The 18,330-nt window shown below is 46.2% G+C and overlaps 1 protein-coding gene across 1 annotated transcript in view; it reads left to right on the top strand.

The window, feature by feature from the left end:
- The window catches only part of LOC146081299 (putative acyl-CoA dehydrogenase 6), a 107,668-nt gene that overhangs the window by 20,481 nt on the left and 68,857 nt on the right, over window positions 1-18,330 (top strand). The window contains exon 3 of the mRNA XM_083189445.1: window positions 9,381-9,501. Within this exon, the coding sequence (XP_083045571.1) occupies window positions 9,381-9,501 (121 nt within the window). The remainder of the gene's footprint in view (window positions 1-9,380; window positions 9,502-18,330) is intronic.

Below are 18,330 nucleotides of genomic sequence, written 5' to 3'. Positions count from 1 at the left end.
ATTACAACCACATGCAACGTAATCCGACATCTCCGCTCAACCACCCATTGTCTGGCCCCCCTGTCCAGCATTCAGATTATAGACCGCAGATTAAGGCCCATACACACTAGGCCCATACACACTTTTGAGCTCAAAGTAGATTCCCTTTTGGCGTTTCGAGCTACATTGAGCTCAAAATCTCCCAGTGTACCCCCGTGAAAATCGATGTGATTGGTGATAATCTCCCAGTGTGTATGGGCGGGCGGTGAACACTGAAGTGCGCTCTCGCATCACCACCGGCCATCGCTGTCTGTTGGCCTGTTTTACCAGCTGAGGGAACCACTTTCCACAGGTAAAGTGGTTCAACTCCTTGTGAAAATCTCTGGGACAGGTGAAAATAGCTCAGTGTGTAAGCAATTTAAGCAATTTCACATGATCGCTAGGCATACACACTGGACAAAAACGCCCAATGTGTGTATACTTTTTTGCACTGGTCAGATGGCATCCAGCCACGTGCCGTAATAGTTTGACTGGAATTCCTAGATGAAAACTTCTAAATTCTTATGCCTGCATGTGGCCACATAGATCACTGTTTCGTGCGGGTGCCGGACAGTTTCCCGAAAGTCATTACCTCAATTTTCGGATCCTTACAGTCAGAACCCCGACACTTGGGGTCCCGACGGCCACCGGCTATTCTCCCTCGTGGACATGGATATTGAGCTGTATAGCTTCCAGAGTAACTGTGGCCTGTATTTACAATCAGAAGGTGACTGCATCCGTACCAGTAGCAGTCGTCTTCTAGACCGGTCTGTGATCGTGCCAAATACTGATCGGATCAAAGCCAGCGGGATCATTGTTCAGGCTCACACAGTTATTTAGGGATCCACATAATAGAACCTTATTCTGGTTGACTCTAGAGCCTTGCGAGTCCCCAAGACGCTGAATACCGGTCCGCCCGCCCCTCCCTTGCAAGCCGGGGTCGTTCGCACGACCTGCGAATGGATGATTAACATAAACATCCATTTGCAACCTATGGGGAAGCACCCACATCATTTGATGGTCGCCGACCATCGAATGATTTGGAACGAGAACACGTATCTAAGAGACTTAGATTAGTGTGCACACTCCACAGGAACAGGGCGGGCAGCTGACATCCGGTGATTTTTTCTTCAGTTTATTTTATTTTATTATTTTCGGGTTGGTGTTTGGGCTTAACAGCTTCCCTGCGACGAGGGAAGCCGGGGGAAGGGACAGTTGCAGGCCTTTCAAGGAACCGAACTGATCCCTGCTGCAGGTCCACCGACCTGATAGGGTGCTGTCACCGCAGGCATTGCGCTGCAGCGAGCACCCCCCCCAGCATGCCGCACACCCCTGGCTCAGCTTGAAAACGTCTGTGTTGAGTGTTACCCGGGGTCCCCACAGTGGGGTACCCCGGTTTATGTGCGGCATAATGGCGGTGGCCCTGCCCAGGGACTGCTTGCGGAGTTTACACTTCAAGCCACGCTGACACTGGATGCCAGGCATTGCCACTGGACCACCAGGGCATATACCGCTATGTGAGTTAATCTTTATTAAAAGGTTCCCAGGGGCCAGTATAAATATTAAAGAAGCCCGGGCGCCATGACAAGGGGCTGGGTTTAGCTCAGAGCGGGACCTGAGCACACCTGTAAACTGCTTCCTGCTGTGGGCGACATTACAGCAGAGCAGAGATCACTCCTCAGCGCAGCTTTGGGAGAGAGAGAGATTCCTCAGCAGAGACAGCAAGTATAGCGCTAAAAAGCGCTTTAAGTGTGCTGTACAGCCACTTCTTATAACAGACAATATATATTCTATATTGGTATATTGTGCATTCTTCCAGTCTACCTAATAGGGAGACTAGGTTGCAGGGTGCTGGTGTCCCCCATATACCTCTGAGTTCCCCCACTGCTAGTTAAGCATTTACACACTGTTTAGACCTATACAGTATGTGATAAATCTGCACATAGAAACAGATACTGTACATTCAATGCTTGTGTATTCAGTGTGATTGCAGTGTGTTCATAGGGAGTGTTATTTTCTCCAGCATGGTGAGGAAAATAACTTGCATGATTTGCAGCAACAAGTTTGCTCCAAGTTCTACATCACAGGTTGCTTGTGAGCAGTGTATGTCACCACAGCTCAGTAACATGTCTCCGCAGCTCAGTGGTGGTTCTCAGGCTGATTCCCAGGAACCCTCATGGGCTTCTGGCATGAAAGCCATCCTGGAGAATGTATCATCACAGCTGGCAACTAATACTTTGCAGACTAAGCAGGTACAGCAGGATTTAAAGGTGCTCACAGCAAGGGTGGATATTCTGACACCCATGCCAGGGGTGTCCCGTAAACGGACACTTGAAGCCATTACACCTGACTCTGATATAGACGATGGTGATGGTGACGTGGATGAGGTTGTAGATTCTCAGGCGTCACAAAATTCCATACAGGGCACTGAAAATTTGATCCTAGCTATTAGAGAGGTATTAGATGTACCCTTAGAGGCACCTGCTGAAGGGGATCCCTTCTTTGTGTCCCATAGGAGACAAGATGTTGTCTTCCCTGAACAGTCTGACTTAGAGGATGTGTTTTTAAGCTGGCTGGAAAAATCCAGAAAAACGCTTCTGGTTATTCAAGCGTTTTAAGTCTGCCTTTCCTTTTGACCCCACTGGCAGAAAGGTGTGGGAGGAACCCCCTGTAGTGGACGCTTCGGTATCCCGCCTTTCAAAAAAGGTGGTACTCCCAGTCCCAGGTACCTCAACCTTAAAAGACGCGGTCGATAGAAAACTAGATGGCACGGTAAAGGCTATGTATACAGCCAGTGGGGCGTCCCAACGCCCAGTGTTGCTAGTTGCTGGATGGCAAAAGCTATCTTTACATGGGCAGGCCAGATACAAGAAGGCCTACTGGGTGACATGGATGTACCTACTGTGGCTGAAAAGCTACGTCACATCCAAGACACGGCTAAAATGATGTGTGAAGCACAGAAGGAGTTAGGAGCCATTAATGCGCTTAACTTGGCCACGGACTCCAAATGCAGCGTGTAAAGCCTCCCCTTCTCAGGGGACAGGCTATTCTGGAGTGAGTTAGATGACTTAATTTCAAAAGCTACAGCTGGTAAGTCCACCTTCCTCCCGTCAGCTTCCACTCCGGTGAGACGCCCCTTTACAGGTGGTACACAACAGTCCTTTCGGACCTCCAAATTTAGGCCTAAGGCCAGAGGTGGCTCCAACGCCAATAGAGGCACACGAGGTAAGCCCAGAAAGGCAACGGCTTCTGCAACTAGAGACCGTAGCACAGGCGCAGCTGCGCCTAAACCTGCCGCATGACGGACTCCTCCCACCTCGGGATATTCTCATGGTGGGGGCTCGTTTTTCAGCAACGTGTGGGATGCATCCTCCCTCGACCCTTGGGTCAGGGATATTATTTCACACGGTTACAAGCTGGAGTTCGAAGACAACCCCCTCAAAGATATTTCAGTTCTGGACTCCCAGCAGCAGCGAAGGATCGCAGTATCCTCAGACACGCAGTACACAAGTTGGTGCATGCACAGGTGATTGTACCAGTGCCTCCATCAGAAAGGAACAAGGGTTACTTTTCAAACCTATTTGTGGTTCCAAAACCAGACGGGTCAGTCAGATCCATCTTGAACTTAAAGTCCTTGAACCCCTATCTAAGGGTTTTCAAATTCCGAATGGAATCCCTGAGGGTGGTTATTGCAGGACTGGAAGAAGGAGAAGGCTGCCCGGCATTGAAACATTCGATTGCTAGGTGGATTCGTTCCACCATACAGCAGGCATATGTGGCAGCCCAATTGACTATACCGGCCTCTGTGAGAGCTCATTCCACTAGAGCCGTGGGGGCGCATCCTGGGCGGCTGCTCGAGGTGTCGGCATTGCAGCTATGTAAAGCTGCCACTGGGTCAGGTCAACATACTTTCGTCATATTTTATAAGTTTGACACTATGGCCAAGGATGATACCCAGTTTGGGCAGGCGGTGTTGCAACAGGCTCCGCACGTTCTCACCCTTTCTGGAAGCTGTGGGACCTCCCCATTGTAATGAGACCTCAGTACCCCATATGAATGATAGTGAAAATAGGATTTTAATACCTACTGGTAAATCCTTTTCACGGAGTTCATACGGGTTACTGAGAGCCCGGTTCAGTTGCGGTGCTCTGATTCCAATTTATTGTAATCTTGTTCCAGCCCTTCTTGCAGGTTGCGAGACAGTGGCTTCTGTACTCTTGTACCTTACAGATCCGTTGACCTAAGTTGGAGCATCTGAGTTTTGGTGACTTCTTGCTCCCTACGAATTCTTAAGTGATTAAACGCTATATGCTAATATAACACAATGACGGGGTTAACTAAGTTTAGTTGAGAGTGTTATTGTGTTTGTTGTGGTGTGCTGGTGCGAATCTCACCACGTTACTTATCATGCTAATCCTACCTCACATATGTTATCCTTGCTTCAGGCACCGTTTCTTAACTGGCTAGTAAGGGGAAGTAGAGGGGAGGAGCCAGCACACCCTGGTTGAAGAAGTTATGTGCCTGTCTCCTGTTGGATACCCTCTATTCCCCAATGTAATGAGACCTCAGTACCCCATATGAACTCCGTTAAAAAGATTTACCGGTAGGTATTAAAATCCTATTTTTACTGCTGTGTACTGAGCGACACTGAATCACTCAGCATGGAGGATCACTCGCCCTGTGTATATGGGGCATTAGCCAGCGGCACAAGCCCTGATGTGTGCGGGGAACACCATGGTCGCGATGTTGGTTCTCCGCTTGCATTGTCTGTCGCAGTGCTGTGAGGCGGCTTTTTTTACTGCCCCTCCTAGAAATCAAATAGAAATTTAATGTCGCTGAATGCGGCATTGACATCAGCCCATCTCTAAATCAGACCCTAGATCTCTAGGCTATGTACAATGTTGGATTCCCCATGATCCTATTGTACAAAACGACAGCATATTACAAATGATTTAACAATGCACCAAACGAATATCTTTTAATCATCCGGCATGTGCGTTTAGGTTTTCTTTGTTCGCCCAAGGATATAAGATGGTAAAGTAGACTGCACAGCACAGCGGTGTCATATCCTAGTGTGACAAAAAGTCCTTACAGCTCTACCTAAATACATGTCATAATAGGAAAGAAAGGAAAGTCACTCAGCAAAAGACTATAAAAGGTATAGACAATTGGCATTGCAGAGATCTACACAAAAAAGCCAGCGCTCGGTAATGAATATTTATCAGAAATGTACCAAGACGTAGAGGTGAAGCCTGAGGGAAGAGGAACCTCAGAGGTGCCCAATGCCTGATCAGCTGCTGCAGAATACAAAAAAGTTTAAATCTACAACAATTTGTATATAAGGGATGTGCTGACAGAGTACTGACACTGAAGCCCCGACTTGCAGCCAGAAGACCTGAGCCGGAATACTGACATGGATGGAGATGCTGGCACTGGAATCCCAACCTGCCAGAATCCTGATCATAGGTATGGCAATCCTTAAGCAATGCAGATGATGGAGGAGGTGCATACCTGCCTGCGTACCACCTCCTGCCTGTGTACCAGCCGTCGTACCACCCCTTGCAGCCGTACCACCCCCTGCTGGTATTTGTGACCTCAATAAACTTTAAGAAAAACGGTCGCATTGCTCCTCTGCGACTCCAGCCTGGGTAAAGCTGGCCATACAACAGATTTATTGTCATATCTGGCTGGTTGGAACAAAAACCTGGTAATGGATGAGAGCAAATGACAATTGGTGATTTGCTTTGGAATGCTGGAAAACTGCCAAAAACTGTCATTCATTTATTATCAGGTTTTGTTCCAACCTGCCAGATCTGACAATCAATCTGCAGATGTCTTACGTCTAACCTTACTCGGCTTGCGAGTCCTTGCTCTAGCCACTCCCAGAAAATGGAAACAGAACTTCCCCGTGTACTGGTTAGCTTCCCTGCTTCCCCTAGACCCTCCCTACGAATGCCTTGTCTGTCAATCAGGCAGAGGCCTTCAATATGGTGCAATGTGAATGCAGGTCCTGTCTTGCACATGCGCTGGACCACACCATCAGGGAAAGTGTGCAAAAGTGATCCATCCTGAATTAGCTCCATATTCCTATAATGTTGCACATTCCAGGTCACGTGAACTATAACTTCAGGGTTTTTTAATTTCCCCTGTTAATTGAATGATAGTATGAACTATAGCAAGCGCTTGTCTGTAAGTAAGCTACTCAGCGACAGGGCTGATTGCTCTTTGTAACACCCAACTGGCCATGTAAGGACTGGCTGTATGACTGCTATTTGATGCAGCTACAGTGTTATGAAGCCTGATTCCATTCATCACTAATGTGACATTTCAACAAAGCATCGAGAAGACTTTCTGTCACCGTTCACTGCAATTAATCCTTATCCTTATAGGAAGAAGATCAGAAAATGCGCTTTAATCAGTGGACATCTTGATCTTATACACAGGTTACTGACATTTTATAATTAAGCATCTGCCATATACAGCACCAACATAAGTGCAACATGCCTGATCCCTTGTATTATATCACTTGCCAGTACAGAAACCAGGTATTAATTATATCTACAGTATACTGTTCTTCAAGAATTATGAGGCAGATTTATTAAGCCCGATAAAGTGGACGGTGATAACTGTCGTTTTTCAAACCCAGACAGTAACATGGCAGTTAGGGACTGACTGTGTGGTGCCTTATCTCTGTTCCGGTTTAACGGTTTATGACAGTAGAAGAGTTTTGACCAAATGCCTTTGTGGTACCATCCCGAACCACTGTATTGGAGTGGTTTGCAGAATATCGGCATGGAAGGCAATCCCTGTAAGAAGAGGAGTGATGTGGCTGAGCTGTGTCCTTTATCGTCGAGGACAGTGCTGCCACCATGTGGGCCATAGTTGAGTTGGACACCAGGGCGACCGTGGCCCAGTTACAGAAGGAGACTGGCATCTCATTGGGATCCATCTGCTTGATACTCTACGAACAGCTTGGCCTGAGCAAGGTTTCTGCACACTGCAGATGACTCGAGAGCAGAAGGATGCTTGGGTTCCTTGGTGCCGCAACGTGCTGGCCAGGTTTGATGGTGGTCAACAGTGGTGATGAATCCTAGATTTCCAGTTTCAAGACCAAAGTACCGTCCAAGAGCTTGCACTTGTGTTGCCCTTCTCCATCATGGCAATGCACCTACCCAAGAGTCCAGGAAAGTGGTGGGATTTCTGGCCCATGAATGCATTCAACAGTCTATACCCAGTCCCCTTTGACTTGTTTGTGTTCCCATACATCAAGTTGCACGATGCTTTGCATTTGTTTTGAGTCTTCACAAGCCGCAGTGGAGACCTTCATCCAGCATGTAGAGGACATACCTGGTTCGTACTGGTCATGCTGCTTCACCAAGTGGTTGGAGTGCATGAAACTTTGTATAGACTTCTCTGGTGACTTATTTGAAAAATAGCAACCAACCAGCATCTATTTATTTATTTAGCACCTTCTACAAGACAATAGAAAAAATCTGATTGGCTGACCAAGCAACATCCCATGTTCAATAGAACTTACACCTTTGTAAATAAAATAGAGATGAGCAGGCTCTGATTTCAAAGCAGGATCTTATTGGCTATCCCAAATCACATGACAGTTGTTGACAGTTGATAGCCAATAAGATCCTGCTTTGAAATCAGAGTAAATCAGAGACTGCACATCTCTAAAATAAACCCCTTCTCTGGCTGACTTCAAGCCTACATTTCACCTACTCTTATCAAGCCCAAGAACCTGTGTATTTCATAAGTATTATTTTTACTTTGACTACGCTTTCCAAACCTCCGAGCACCAGCTACTGTAGCTTGTGAGCAGGGCCCTCATCCCTCTCTGTCTTATTTCCAAGACAATTACTGTTATGTTCCAAACTGCGCAGCTGTAATACTGTAAATTATGCTCTCTCAATGAAGGAGATGCACTACGGCTTGGAGAGTGATATTGGGGGGTATTCAAATCGGGATTCCGACTGTCGGAATGTTTTCGTTCCGTTCAACTATAACTCGACAGCCGGAATTCAATGTCGAGTGTCGAGAACTCTGCGGACCGGTGAAAACAGATGAGGATTGTCGATAAATGGCTGTGAATTCGACAATCCGCTGCCGTTTCCGACAAAACAGATCCGACTTGTTTTATTTGTCGGAAACTGCCTTCAATGCTGTCGGTAACGGGATTGAATATTCCCCCCCCCCCCCCCCCCAACGTGAGGAGAGATAATGCACTCATCCCCTAAGTGCTGCGTTACAGGCTGTGTTTGAAAAATGAGAGTTTATCACTCTCTGTGGCCTCTATTTCCTGTATCGTGGCCACATTTGGAAAGTTAATATTTTGCTACCTGAATGCTAATGCGTCCATACTACTCCTAACGGGGTCACTATATTTAGGTTTATGATTTGCAATACACAATGCTGCTGAATACGAGGCCAGCTCTGATACCTCAGCATAATAATTGCAGAGTAGGGTGTATAGCTGCCTCCGATCACTCCGTGTAAGCATATACTGAGGCCGCAACCTTGCCATGCAGTAATTGCCTGCAAAGGGCACCGCGCATCATCTCCGCTAGAACTACCTCTCATCAGATTGTACTTTTACTCCGGACTATTGTCTGTTACAATTAGCCTTCATAGAAGGAGTCATTGAATTTCTCGGTGCAATTTTTTAGAAAAATGTATTTAATATAATAAAAAATTGGGGTAATTTAAAAAAAAAACTATAATAATTTTAACCAGAAGTCCAAACTAGCATTCCGTATAGTGGTTTTATAATCTGATTGTAATGTGGCATGTATAAAAAATATGCCATTACTCAAAGAATCTATCCACATAGCTATCACATTAAGGGGCCGATTCAGAGCTGTTCGCTAGGCAGCATGTATATTCGCTGCCTAGCAAATGGGTAAATGCTGCCCTGGCAAACGTGTAACACCCACCCACCCACCCCCCCGCCAAACGATTTCCCCACATTTGCATGCAAGTGGATGTGTAGTCTTACAGCCTGGGCTGACTTTTCATTTCAACGCTGTCCTCCATTCCTGGGGGACCTGGCGCATGGTGATAGTCGCGCCGGGTCCCGTCTAACAAGAGAGTAATGATTACAGCTGTGCACCAGCTAGGTGATTTGGAAAACGTGGACCGTTGCTTGAGGACCGTTTTGACCGCCCCTGATCTAAGGGGTCTGGCAAACTTTTGGTAGGTCTCGAGGGCCATTATTACCACCCATGGTCTAAAGTGTACTCTAATATCAAGAAACAACCATCTGCAACCGCAACAGACAAATAGGTAAATTCTTTGTAAAATAACGACAGTTATGCGAAGAGGAACTTATGATATTTTCTTTTCCCCACATATAGATCATAGACACTGAAATTAACCCGCACGTGGACCAATGGGAAAAGGAAGAACAGTTTCCCGCCCATCATGTGTTCAAAATCCTTGGAAACGCCGGGATGCTGGGAGCAAACAAACCAACAGGTAGGATGTTTTATTGATGAAAAAAATGACCAATATTAAGCAGCTTTGCTTGGTTTTTCAGTTCAGCTGCCATTGGTCAAATGTGACAGACTAGTAGGCCTGCGCGAAGCCAATGCTTCGAAAGCTAGTCTGCTTCCTTGTGATTGTGTGTCTCTGTGTTTGTGCATGTGTGAGAGAGAAAGAGATGTAGTTTCACTCACTGCTAACAGATGGCAGTGTTCTGGAGGCACACAATCAGACACTAGACATATGTATATAGATGTGTTATGTAGGCTTCCAGCGATTCCTCCGTGATAATCCTGGAAACTAGATGAAAAGGAACGGGGTATATCAAGCTCTCATAGATGCGTTCCACACTCTGGGTTTGACCATGCTCGTCTTGAAACTAGTGATATGGAACACTAGAGGTCCCAATCCTTCATCAGGCGCTATCAATTACATATACACAAGCATAACATAGGTGTGTTTACCACCCTCCCAACACACGGGTTGGTTTGGTTGGGAGGGGACGACCAACCCCCATCACAGGAGGCAAGCAACAGCCCACTGTGCCAATGTTGTGGCTGTGGAGTGGTAATACAGCTAGGCTGTGTTTACATTGCATCTGTGTTTGTTTCTCTGCTGTTTTTTTCCTTGCTGGAGTTGGTACGGATTAGCTCATTGACCCGAGACAGACTCTGCTTCATTCCCAGGAACCGATTGCACCAGCCAGACATTGACTTCAGTCCTGGGGATGCCAGGCTTCCCTTCAGTGACCTAAACTCATTCAGAATCCTCCAGGCAGTAAACAAGTCCAGGTCTGGGCTCTTAGGGTGGGGCCTATGGTGGAGGGGCAGCTGGATCTCCCACTGGCAGGTGTTTCCTATTGCACAATGAGGCAGATATATTAAGCCCGATGAAGTGATAAAGTGGAAGGTGATAACAAAGCAGACAATCATAACTGTCAAAGCGACAGGCTGGGTTTGAAAAATGACAGTTGAAACCCAGCCTGTAGCTTGACAGTTAGGACAGAAAAATGACTGTCTGCTGTGTTATCCCCAGCAACTTTATCACTTCACCAGACTTAATACATCTGCCCCAATGTCCTTTCCATAGCTGCCCACGAGAACTGTCTCCCATTCTGTCAAGCGCAATAGATGTACAACTGCAGGAGACAGTGCAGAGATTTGTTCTGTATTTGGTGACTATTACACAAGCACCAAATGTGGTGCGTCTTCAGCGCAGATTAGATCCAACAGTTTCATTTATTTTCACTTTCCTGGTGGCTCGAGAAGCGTTTGATTTATTTTCAGCTGCTGCTGTAAGCGGTAACTGTGTAATTAGTCTCCTGCTACTGATGTCACCATATCACCAAACACATTAGGCTCCCAAATCCACTTAGATCCCACAGCCCAGCTGCTCGCAATTGGCAGAATGCTGACAAAGCTAAGAGTGCAAAGGGATTATAAGACAAAGAGGATTAGACAGAGCGCAATATTATAGGGAGAAGGCGGACGTGGCTGCCTGTCACTCCAACACACCGCACTCATTCTTCTGTGTAATGCACACACACATCTACTAACTCATTTTCTATATTCACACACATCTAAAGATTACAGTAATGATATAACATTTGCTATGGCATTTCATTAAAAAAAGAAAATATATGGTATTGACTGGTCCTTTAAAATGTGTTAGAATGTAGTGTACTGTACTGTTCGCTTTTACTTGTCCCATTTTTTTGCATTTCTCAGGATGTGTTTTTAATAATGTGAAATGTAAAAAACAGACGTGTTTAAAGGTATATACATGGTCCTAAAGTGTATCCTTCCCACTGCACCATTCCCTCCGCACTGCACACTTTCATTGTACCCTTCCTGTTGCATTGCATACACTGCATTCCCTGTGCAGTCTGCCCTTTCCTCCGCTCACCACACTGTCCCCTTCCCTGATTTTTGCAATCTTCCCTGCTCAACTCAACCTCCCCCCTCACACTGCACACTTTCACTGCACCTTCCCTCTTCACTTTTACACTCTTCCCTGCTCAACTCATACTTCACCCCCACACTGCACACTTTCACTGCACCTTCCCTCTGCACTTTTACACTCTTTCCTGCTCAACTCAACCTCCCCCCCCCCCCACACTGTACACTTTCACTGCACCTTCCCTCTTCACTTTTACACTCTTCCCTGCTCAACTCAACCTTCCCCCCCACACTGTACACTTTCACTGCACCTTCCCTCTGCACTTTTACACTCTTCACTGCTCATCATCCCCCCCCCCCCACACACACACACTGCACACTTTCACTGCACCTTGCCTTCTGCACTGCTCCATTCCCCTTCCCTGCTCACCTCAACGTCAAGGGCACATTGCACAAGGAATGGTGCAGTGTGGGGGAAACCGCACTGCACACTTTCACTGCACCATTCCTTGTGCATTGTGCCCTTCCCTTCCCTACCCGCTTTCCTGTGTTCTGCACCCTTCCCAGCTCATCTCAACCCCAAACACCCCCCCCCCCCCCCCCCCACAAACACACACACTGCACACTGTTTTTCATGTTTTTATGGTGTCAAAGTCTACACCTGAGTAGTGGACTCCCAAATCGTCCCCTCACATGACTCACTTCCCTAGCCATGCTTCGAGACACTTTACAGTTCCCAACTGGAGTACACCTTAATGGTAAAGTATGAAAAGGTGAAAAACTCATGTTGACTTTTTTCCTTGTTAACCTTTTGTCTTCCGGATTCTCTTCACTGTACACTGCACCCCTTCATCCACACTCTTCAGTGCACCTTCCCTGCACACAGTGGATATGGGGTAATTAATGGCTTGAGCTCAGTGTGGTCATTGGTTAATGTTGATAGACATAATAATACATGTACAAATAAAGAGGTACAAAAGAAACATGCACATTTTGTCAAAGACATAATACATGGTAAAACTCAAATAACAGTATATATACTTTTTTTATATACTTGTTTTCAGCGATTCTCCAGAAATCTAAAACTTTTCTGTGGCTGATATTTAAAGATCTCCTATTACCCATGAATGCACCTTACACATATGCGACAGAATGCTGGTCAACAAACACAAATGAGTATCGCTGAGTTCTACAGGCTCCCATCAGCTCTACTCACCACCACTATTATCTACTCAGGAGGCAGTGTGATGACATCCACTCTACTCACCACCACTATTATCATGTACTCAGGAGGCAGTGTGATGACTCCCATCAGCTCTACTCACCACGACTATTATCATCTACTCAGGAGGAGGCAGTGTTATGACATCAGCTCTACTCACCACCACTATTATCATCTACTCAGGAGTAGGCAGTCTGATGACTCCCATCAGCTCTACTCACCACCACTATTATCATCTACTCAGGAGGAGGCAGTGTGATGACTTCCATCAGCTCTACTCACCACCACTATTATCATCTACTCAGGAGGAGGCAGTGTGATGACATCAGCTCTACTCACCACCACTATTATCATCTACTCAGGAGGAGGCAGTCTGATGACTCCCATCAGCTCTACTCACCACCACTATTATCATCTACTCAGGAGGAGGCAGTGTGATGACTTCCATCAGCTCTACTCACCACCACTATTATCATCTACTCAGGAGGCAGTGTGATGACTTCCATCAGCTCTACTCACCACCACTATTATCATCTACTCAGGAGGAGGCAGTCTGATGACTCCCATCAGCTCTACTCACCACCACTATTATCATCTACTCAGGAGGAGGCAGTGTGATGACATCAGCTCTACTCCCCACCACTATTATCATCTACTCAGGAGGAGACAGTCTGATGACTCCCATCAGCTCTACTCACCACCACTATTATCATCTACTCAGGAGGCAGTGTGATGACTTCCATCAGCTCTACTCACCACCACTATTATCATCTACTCAGGAGGCAGTGTGATGACATCAGCTCTACTCACCATCACTATTCTCATCTACTCAGGAGGAGGCAGTGTGATGACATCCGCTCTACTCACCACCACTATTAGCATCTATTTAGGAGGCAGTGTGATGACATCAGCTCTACTCACCACCACTATTATCATCTACTCAGGAGGCAGTGTGATGACATCCGCTCTACTCACCACCACTATTATCATCTACTCAGGAGGCAGTGTGATGACTTCCATCATCTCTACTCACCACCACTATTATCATCTGCTCAGGAGGCAGTGTGATGACATCCGCTCTACTCACCACCACTATTATCATCTACTCAGGAGGCAGTGTGATGACTTCCATCAGCTCTACTCACCACCACTATTATCATCTGCTCAGGAGGCAGTGTGATGACATCCGCTCTACTCACCACCACTATTAGCATCTACTCAGGAGGCAGTGTGATGACATCAGCTCTACTCACCACCACTATTATCATCTACTCAGGAGGCAGTGTGATGACATCCGCTCTACTCACCACCACTATTATCATCTACTCAGGAGGCAGTGTGATGACTTCCATCAGCTCTACTCACCACCACTATTATCATCTGCTCAGGAGGCAGTGTGATGACATCCGCTCTACTCACCACCACTATTATCATCTACTCAGGAGGCAGTGTGATGACATCCACTCTACTCACCACCACTATTATCATCTACTCAGGAGGCAGTGTGATGACATCAGCTCTACTCACCACCACTATGACTTCCATCAGCTTCACTTACCTCCTCTATTATCTACTCAGTAGGGAGTCTTGAGTAGATGATTGGGTGCTGCCTGCAGATGATGATCAATAGAATTAAGTTTTTTTTTTATTCAACTCAGAGAGATAAAATTGTGAAAGATAAAGTACCAGCCAATCAGCTTCTGCTTTACAAGCTGTGTTTGAAAAATGACAGAAGCATATTGATTGGTTCATTCAGAAGCAGATTCACTGGTACATTCCCTGAATCGGCCCCGTTCGCTGGGCTGAAAATTCCCAGCTTGAGCGATTTATCGAGAGAATGCGCATGGAGTGTAATCCGTATTCGTGAGGTCTCCGTGCGAACCAAGCCAGAGATGTCCTTTTAGCACAGGCCATACTCTGGGTGATTGACAGGAAGCCAGAATTTGTAGGAGGGACTCACCCATTTAATAGGAGTGTCCCAGGCATTTTATGGGAGGGCCGCTAATGTCTGCTCCAGACCCGATCGAGTCATCCTTCACCGCAGCTCCGGATATGCTTTCTTTTAAGACACAGAAGCAGAGCACTAGCTCACTATATAATCACTTTGATCTGTTATATTACATTCAGTGACTGTAACAAGTCTCTATGAAATGAGCAGAGAAAGATCTGTCCTAGTTCAGCAGCCACTTTTCTCGGGGCCCCTTTGATAGCTGGAGACCAGCTGCCACAGCCTCCAATGTCTCCTGGAGTAAAGCCACTGGAAATAGTAAGATGTGGATGGAAAATTAATGTTTCAGTTTATCTAAAACTCTGGAACCTGCTACCTATCATGTAATGGATTTTTGGAGACGCCAGACAGCAAAACTAAGTGTACTGTACGCACGGAAAGTGTACATTTAATTTTCTCTTGTGTAAAACATTTGGAGACCAATTTGACTACTTGTGGTATAAATTCTTCAAACATTCAGAAGCCTGTTTGGGCATTGTTTTATTTTTTGACTTCTATGAAAAGTATTAAACATGGAACCGCTCAGGGGATGAAAGTTGATTCTTTTGCGGTAACTCCCAACAGCCCAAGCCGTTGCCTGTGAACGTGGATACTTTCTCAGGTTCTCAGTTTTCCAGAACTATTCGTTGCCTATAATTTAGGAGAACGTCGAGAAACCTTTTTTTTTTATTTAGAAGAAGTCACAAACCTAATCCAAAATATGCTTGAAATATAGGTTTTTTTTTATTGCCTCATACCCCTTTCACACCAGCCTAAATTCTCGCGTAAATTTGCCGGGATTTCAACCCAACTAGCTAGCAGGGTTGCTCCCGTGACCAGCCTGGGTTACTGGCTGGTGTGAAAGGGGCCTCTCCACCCAGCTTCTACTCACTGCAGTCATTCTGTTGAGTCGGGAGACGGCAGAAGCCAGGGTGCTGGACCTGGGGGTTCCCGTCCGTGTGTGGGTGGTGCGGGTGCCACTTCGGCCTGGGTTCCGGTCAGGGGGTCTGGCCTGTAGCTGTTTGTGGAGAGCGCGGTGCCTGGTGGAGAGCGCTGAGTTCTGCGGTCTCCTGCCCCTCCTGCCACTGTGGGAACCCCTGGGGGGAAGCTGCTGGGTGACTAAAAGGGTATAGATCCACCCTGAGCCAGTCCCCAGCCGGCCTCACCAGCATCATCCCACTCATCCTGCCTCCCGCCCCTTCACACCCGAAAACGCAGGGATTAAGCTGGTGTGAAAGGGGACAATCTGGGAATGTCCCTGCATGCTCCAGGGACCATAATCCTGGGTACGTCCTTGCAGTTTCTGGTGTGAAAGGTGTATCAGTTGTCACTCTAACCGTATTGCGAATTCCCTAATTAGTGATCCACACTGAATTAGGCCCTATGTTCTAATCCTATAAATAAACTGTAATGGTTTTGTGTACATAGTACATTTTTGAGAAATATACTACCAGGGACAGTTTAATTTTTTTTTGTGGAATTTGAATCTGTCCGATTTTGTTCATTCCCGACGCCGCGCAAAAATTACTGGATGGATTTGGATCGCATTTTTCACTTTATCTGAGAATTTCATATAAAAAGTTTTAGAACCTGATTTTGGTATTACATTTGTAGCACATTTATTTTTACTTTTGAACTTTGCACATGGAGTACTGTACATACTTGTTTAGTGCTTGTCATAAGCATGGTTCCATGTGTTCCTCAGAGACGTCACTAGGTAAACTACAGAGTCCCGAGCTAGCCCTGCACATTTTCACCTTTGCTTTCTACATCATGTGTAACGATGAATCCACTGTCTGATGTACTCACTTTGTTGCAGATTATTTCAGGATAGGTATTTTGGGTTGGATGCGGTTTCATTGTTGGAAAGACTTTCGCTGTCATCCTGTAATGAGAGAAATATGTTCTGTGTTTGCGTCACACTGTCCGGCCTGATGTTTTTGGCTGCTGAAAGAGCTTCTCTTGTGGTTTATAGCTGCTGTGTTGTATGTCAGGTGTCAAAGCCTGGCGGCGTGTAGATTCCTTTATAGTCCGCACATGTTTATACGGTGTCAGGCCAATTTTTGATGAAAGGAAACACCTGTTGGCTATGTAATAATTGCACGGAACTTCACCGACTTCCGAATCTGCTGTCACAATTTTATTATAATAAATAAAGACAATACTGATTCAAAGTTGTATGATAGAACGAAGCCACAGGCCAATGGCAATCGCGTATAGCTAATATGCCAATGTAGCAGGAGGGATCTGGTGTAATTAGACACCTCCTGTCTGCTTCCGTGATCCGCTGTTGCGTCTGAAGATGCAGTAGCGGATCCTGCTACCTGACCATTGGTCACCTTCAGGTTACTCAGATTACCGTCTCAGGTATGTAGCCCAGGCCAGTAGATCTACGTCGACAGACACTGACTTAAGCACTCCCACAAAACAGAGGTCACACATCTCCATTTTAAGGAACGGACCCGTTGGCTACCCCTTACCTGACCCCCAAACGCCCTGAGCCTGTCAGACTGGGGCTTAGGGGCCCTTTCTGCACATGCACAATGTCCCCACCATTGGACTTGTATGATAACCATTGGGTTGGTGTTGGCTCTTACACCCTCCTAAGAGCAACAGTGACATTTTCAAAATTAAACATTTCGGGAATGTACAGAAAGTCGACACGTGAAATGTTGACATGTGAAACGCTGACATTCTGCAAGGACTGGCTGCTGGCGGAAATTAGAGTGAATCTGCAGGAGGAGGGGTTAGATTTTAGGCTCTAGGGGAAGGCTTAGGGGTTAGACTAAGGGGCTAAGCGTAAAGATGGAGCCATCCTCATCTAGCCCTCTAATAGGATCAAGTGAGCCAGAGCTGTCGGACTTAATCCTCTGCTAATCCCCTACTGTATTATTCTATGTATTGTATTGCTGCTGAGAACAATAGGCCTTGGCTCATCATGGCTCACCAGAGAAGGCTAGCTGAGGAGGACTCCGTCTATACTTACCCCTTCTCATGTGTTGCTGGAAGTCCACCAGGGTCACCAAAATTTACCGTTGAGTGTGCCCCTGCTTTCCGGAGAAGGTAAGCTACCAGCGATGGCTTGTTGTCCGTTTATCATTTCTATATACAGGTAGACATGATGAATATCGACATAGCCGCTGTCAACATGTTGAATGTTGACATTCTGCATACGCCCGACATGTTTGATTTTGACAATTGTGTGTGAGGAGCAGTGGGGTGAGGCACAGCCTTTCCTGTCATACTAAGGTATATGCTGGAGTTTTGAGTTTATAAAGTATGGGAAAAATACAAAGAATATACATATAAAAAATCTTATAGTCAAAATTGTGGAGTAAAAAGTCTATGGCAGGGGCTACCTTTTCTGCACATCTCTTATTAAAACTCAGTGAATCTCCAGCAGCACACACTGCTGCACTTGTGTATAATGCTGGCATGTACCTCATGGCTCATAAATTGGGTGCAAATCTGGCTCTGGTACTTGCCAGGGACTTCTCAGCCATTTATCTCACCGCACATCCCTGGTGAGGAGGGGGCATTCCGACATACAAGTCATGCCACATCCAATGTGTGGTCATATAACAATGGAATGTTAAGCTGCTACATACTCCCTACCAAGCATCCATTATGCGCCATGTGCAACAATGCTGAACAGGATATGATGTCACACTTGCCTACGTTAGAACTTAGATGCCCGGAGAGGAGACACAGTTGGG

Source organism: Crinia signifera, chromosome 5, assembly GCF_055691185.1.
Source record: "Crinia signifera chromosome 5, ASM5569118v1, whole genome shotgun sequence".
Lineage (NCBI taxonomy): Eukaryota > Metazoa > Chordata > Amphibia > Anura > Myobatrachidae > Crinia > Crinia signifera.
This window is presented reverse-complemented; position numbering and strand designations above follow the sequence as displayed.